This window comes from Anomalospiza imberbis, chromosome 3 (assembly GCF_031753505.1).
Source record: "Anomalospiza imberbis isolate Cuckoo-Finch-1a 21T00152 chromosome 3, ASM3175350v1, whole genome shotgun sequence".
Taxonomy (NCBI): domain Eukaryota; kingdom Metazoa; phylum Chordata; class Aves; order Passeriformes; family Viduidae; genus Anomalospiza; species Anomalospiza imberbis.
This window is the reverse complement of record NC_089683.1, coordinates 81,750,636-81,756,635: the sequence shown is the minus strand read 5'-3', so window position 1 is coordinate 81,756,635 and position 6,000 is coordinate 81,750,636. Positions and strand designations below refer to the sequence as shown.

At 42.4% G+C, this 6,000-nt stretch overlaps 1 protein-coding gene across 3 annotated transcripts in view; it reads left to right on the top strand.

The window, feature by feature from the left end:
* Positions 1–917: 917 nt before the first annotated feature.
* Positions 918–6,000, top strand: part of EFCAB2 (EF-hand calcium binding domain 2) — a 30,253-nt gene continuing 25,170 nt past the window's right edge. Inside the window, exon 1 of one of the 3 annotated variants that reach the window (XM_068185388.1) lies at positions 918–999. In XM_068185388.1, coding sequence (XP_068041489.1) covers positions 989–999 — 11 coding nt within the window. In that variant the 5' untranslated portion in view covers positions 918–988. Of the gene's footprint in view, positions 1,017–4,858; positions 5,042–6,000 lie in introns of those variants that run through there. The other 2 variants (XM_068185386.1, XM_068185384.1) reach the window with 2 other exon arrangements.

Below are 6,000 nucleotides of genomic sequence, written 5' to 3'. Positions count from 1 at the left end.
AAAATTTCTGTTAGCAATTTGAGAGGAAACAAATCTATACTCCTGTAGTGAAACATGTAGTTTAAAATATTTAGTTACTTTAATAAACTGCTCAAGTCAGTAGGTAACCTTTCCGAGGGATCAGCTTTGTTAGAGAGCATAATCAGCTGTTTTCCCAACAGAATAAAGATGTATTATCTTGGGTATCTATTATACCCTCTTTACTCTGAGCCATGTTCAATAAAAAATGCAAAAATAAGTGGCTGAAAGGCAAATAGCAAAAGTTAAAGTATTATAAAAAAGTGATTTTTTTAAATCAAAGAAGCCCTGTTTGTGCTCTATGTGTTTCTGTGAATTTCAGCCTTCCATGAATATTGAGAACATCATTAACTGTTTGTTTGAGAGGTGCAATTGAGTGTGTGAGGAGGAGTCATCCAGGCCGGCTTTGCAAAACTGAACATCTGACAAACAAGCACCTGCTGTATTGAGGACAAGGTTTTAGCTCTAGGAATTTAATAAATATTTATTTTGTAGGAATATATGGTTGCATCTTGCCAGAATATTAGTATTTGTATTTTTTTCTACTTTCACAGTTGTTTTAGAGTCAGAAGAACCAGGCATCGCAAGCCTGTCTGCTAAAACTCACAGCTAAATTTAAACTGCAGTTTTATTTAATATCACTAAGACAGAATATTTTAGCTGTTTTGGCGTGATGGCATTTAGAATAAAATGTTCTTTCACTTCCTAAAGCTCAGACACAAGGAAATCTCCGCAATTGCTGGGGACAGCTGTATTTTTAAGAGAAATGGAGTCCTGTGCAGCGGCAGGTTGAAGGGGCTCGCTGGATCGCTGCCTGGAAGGGCGGAGGGGTGCACTGGGGGCCGTACAAGGGGCTCGGACACATTTCCACCCCCTCAGCCGGGCGGGGAGCGACGCCCGACCCCCGGCGGTGTGAGGAGAGGGCCCGAGCAGGCCCGCGTCGCCATGGCGACACGGCGGCGCTGCGGCCATGGCGGAGGAGGAGGAGAAGGGCGAGGGTAAGGCCGGGGCCGGGGCCGGGGCTTCCCCCGCCGGCGGGGTGTGCGGACGGACCGGGGGCCGGGCCAGAGGCCGGACGCCACCAAGTGAGGCTCGCCCGCCCGCCTCAGGCCTCGGGCGGAGGGAGGGGCGGCGGCGGCGGCGCGGGAGCCTTGGCTGGGGCTGGTGGCGGTGCCGGGGGGAGGCGCACGGATACGTACCGGGGACACAGCCACACATCTGTACATACTGAAGTGCATACATACATATACACACACACACACACACGTGTGTTTGTGTGTGTGCGCGCGGGTGTGTTTGTATTGCGGCCTTCGACATGCTCTCGAGGGGAAGAGGAGAGGCAGACACTGATACCTTTCCTCTGGTGCCCAGAGACAGGACCCGAGGGAATGGCCTGAATTTGTGCCAGGGCAGGTTTAGGTTGTGTATCAGGATAAGGTTCTTCATCCAGAGAGTGGCTGGGCACTGGAGCAGCTCCACAGTGAAATGGTCACAGCACCAGCCTGACAGAGCTCAAGAACTGTTGGGACAGTGCTCTCAGGCCCTTGGTGAGATCCTGCGCAGGGCCAGGAGTTGGACTCAATGATCCTTGTTGTCCTTTCTTGCTCAGCTCATTCTGTGATTTTAGATATGAATTGTTATAAATGAAAAATGATCCAGCCAAATTAAAAAAAAAAAAAATTATTTTAGCAATAGAGATCTAACTTAGCCAGCCACACGGAAAAGGACAGTGCCAAGCCCGGGATCGGCGCTGGGTGCAAGACACAGAGATCAGCCTCAGCAGAGGTTTCACTCTATGCCCCCACACCACCATCCTGGTACAAGCGATTTTTATAGGGAAGATTTTGCCTGAAGCCAGGATTTTGGCATTCAGTCCTTTGTTTCATTCAAAGTCCCATAAGTTGATGAGATTTCCTTCTCGGCGACAAGGTAGAGAAATTCAAAGTCTGGTGTCGTGGAAACTCTTGATGAAATTTACAGGAACAGAGTATTCACATGTATCGGCCCGGGATCAGGGGATGTTCCTGATGGTGATCAGCCCCTGGGTGTGTCCATATCGCGTCAGATAAGGCCCATCTCCTGGTGAGCCACATCTCCTTGCTTGTAAATCAGGTTTCAACACACACTTAGTTTTGCCTGAGAAGGGCGGGGCTTCTAATGCCAAGAGGTACATCTTAACAACTATTTAATATTATATATATATGATGCAAGAAAATGGCGCGAATTATACCTGTTACATATAACATGTATGTGCACATATTTGTTCGTGCACATTGTGCATGGATGTGTGTATGTAGGTACGTGTATATGAGAGCACACACACGTGCATATTTACACAAACAAAATACACTCCCTGACTTCCCATCCCATTGAGGGTGGCCACACCACTGCCTCTACCTCAGGCAGGGGGCTGCTCTGCAGCACTCCCTGCTACAGGGGGTGCCACCAGCTGCCTCTTGGTGCTGGCAGCCTTATGGTGATGTTGCCACCACACAGGGTGTGCCCAGACTGGAAGGTGACAAGGCTGACGCCCTTGTCATGGCACGGGGTGGCTGCCAGGGCATCTGGGATGGCTGAACCTGCTGCTGGCTGATTGTGTCCCCTCACAGTAGTTTCTGGATGCATTGGGCTCTCTCTGCCAGAAAAAAAGTAATCTGTGCTGCTGATAGCACCATGGCTTATTTTTAGAGGCCCCTGTGTTCTACTTCAGGGAGTGTTGCCAGTATTTCTATTTTATAGGCTAGAGGTAGTTCCTTCTTCAAGGATATTCACGTATCATTTCAAGGAAAACATATATTCTGTAAAGCCCACAATACCGTGACTTCTGAAATCCATTCTTTCTGTAACTAAACTTGTGTGTGTTGCAATAGTTTGCAAAGTCTGAACATTATAGTTAAAATAATGTAATCAATGGATTATTTAATAATTTTAGGAAACAATGCATGTTGCAGAAAAATCTTGTGTAAATGGTTGCTGTGGATGGTGCTAAATGACTAATTTGATTTTTGTAGAAGTATTTCTAGCTGCACTTTGCAACATAGATATCTTGAAGATATAAAACAGTAAGATGTGGCTTCCTTGAGGACTGTTCTTAAAGTACATTTTTTAAATATTGTTTTTAATTTTTTTTTAATCTTGTGGAAGCCTATCTTTTGCATCTTTCTAGTGGTGCAAATGAAGCTGAGGCACAGTACTGGCAGAGGCGGATAGAAATTATAGGATAATAGTCTCGAAGTCTGCTGAACCATCTGAGATGAGGGAAGTAGTATTGGGAAGCCTGGCTCCATATATTTTGGGTACCTATATGTATAATATTGAGATTTTTGCCATTTTGTCAAGCCACAGCCAGAAACACTTGGAGAAGGAATGGGTTTTTGATTGCTCATTTAAAGACTTTTAACGCCTTTCTTTTTGTAGTTTCAAAATGAGAATACTTTGTAAGAAGTTTAATTATTGTATTACTAAAGACAGACTCTCTTGGGGTTTTTTTATGCTTCATGTTTTTTAACATTCTATGAAACACTATTCCCAGTAGAGCATCAGATGTCATCTTCTAGAGGAGAATTGTAATGTCATCCTAAACGACCTTGACCCATAAACTCCATCCCTGGCCTGACCAGTGGATCATGGAAAGTGACATACTGGACTTTAGTTTCTTATCTGTAGGATGAGGACAATAACTCATGTCACTCAGACAGTAACTTCTGTCACTCACAAGAATTCCAGCCTGCTATTAGGCAAACCAGTTGTTTATTGCCTTATAAAGGTGCCTCATTGCTGTAAACAGGCTGAGGAGAGCTAACAGTCAGTGTCTCATTAACAGAAGCAATCCCTTAGGGTTAAGTCACTTACACCATTTCAGAATTGCTATTAGCCTTCCTGCTGATAGCAGTTAGAGGGTTAATTAGGATTCTCCGATTCTGGATTCACACATCGATTGTGCTTCCCTCCAGCAAGTACTCCACATCTACACAAGCTGCAGGTTTAACTTTATTATGCTTCAAAGTAATACCATTAGTTGTATTGTCAAATAATTAGTCCTTAGGGTATTCCTCTCGGTGCTTTGCAGAACTGCAATTCCACCAGCTTTCCTGGAAGGGTTTCCCTTAGGTCCTATTATTTCCAAGTTCAGGCTTCTTCAAAGTTGAAATGTCTGCTTAAATGTTTTACAGATACACTTGATGTACACAAGGAAAAACAGTGAGAGGCCAAATCCTGCTACCTCTTGTACATGTTACTCACATGAGTATTACCCTCTAGCTTATGCAAATGTTGCAAAAAAAATCTTGTATGTGCATACGTGTTAGTGGGACCATGCCCATACTGTATGTAGCTACATGTTGTATGTCTGAATTTATATCCCTACATCTGTGCTTTCAACGATGTTTAATGTTTTTTCTTCACACCCATCTGATTACGCTAGAATATTTGTTTAATCTTTCACTTTTGTACATTTGTCCTTATCTTCCTTCCTATTATCATGTTTCTTTCCCCTTTTCTGCTACTTAATTCAGTCTGTCTGTTCTTCCATTTGCTCTCAGATACCGTCTTTGTAATTTGACATAACATGTCAGATTTTCTAAGTTTTAATACCTCTGATCTCAGTACTGATGTTGCTAGAACCTGAAAGCAAAATGTCAGACTGGTACTGCCTCAAGTAGAACTAGACTGAAGACAAATTATTCTCCATCTGGGATTTAAGAAATCACATGAAAGTACATAAAGGAGAAAATGCTTCAGTGTTCCTGTATCATTATGGAAATGTTATGTAATTGATCAGTATTAGAGTTTTTCAAAGACCATATTCTTTGTGCCAGATAGTGCATATTTAAAATGTCATTAATAAGTAATGAATTGTAATCCAAAGGGAAGTATATTGAATAGTCTGAGCTGCTACTTCACCCACTTACGCCTGTATGGAACCAAATACTTGGTTGTGGATAACAGGTGTCCCTAGAAAGTTGCTTGTTTCTGCTGTGAAGACCTATGGAGAGTAACTGTTCAGCAATGATGGTTTTCTCTGGTAAGTGATTAGTAGTTGTTCTAGGTAGCAATTTGTAATCAGGCCTCAAAAATTTGTAATCAGGCCTCTTCGCACCACAGATGAAGATGCACCATCATGTGGATATTGGGAAAGAGTTTTCACTCCTATTTTAGTATGTAAATACAGTAACAGTGTGTTCAGTCATACATACATGCTTGCTCTTTGCCTGTCCCAGTTTGCTGCCTGGATACTGGTGAAATCAGAGATACTGGAGGTAACATTTGGGGAGAACTAATTATGCATTCAACTACTACCCTCTTTCAAAGAAGCAGAGCAGAGTTATGCCTGGATCACCTGCCCTGCTAGGTGCCTGGAAGGAGGATCTAAACCTTCCTGTCCACATCACCTCACTTGGTTTTGCCTGCCTTTTGTATTGCTACAGATACTGAAAATGTGCTATTACTGCTCATTCTGTTTTAATGGTTTGAGTCAAAGATGAGAGAGCCTTGTAGCTGCTGTGAGCACTGTAGACAGTCATAACCATTAATTCTGCTTGTAGCACACTTAATTAACATGAAAGTTTCAAACCCGACACAGAAAAGCATTTAAGCTGTGCATGACTTTGGGGAATCCCACTAAAAGAGATGATGCACATGATGTTGAAGCATGTGAGTTCTTTTAAGAACTTCTTATACTGAGGATTTTAAAATGTATTTTTGAGAGTTTCACAAATGAGCACCAGCATTTGAAAGGTACAAAAGCTCTGAATTAAACACAATAAACCTTCAGGCTAAAGTAGTCTATCAGACAAATTAAGTCTAATTTAAAAAGTGGCAATTTTTAATTTATGGGGAAAAATATGAAATTAGTATGAGCTGTTAAAAATAAGTAGTTTTCATAGGGCTCAAGCAAGAAGTATTTCAGCTCTAGAAGAAAATCTGAATATATGAGAATACTTAGGAAATCAGTGTGCAGTTTTATCACATTTATCACAGATG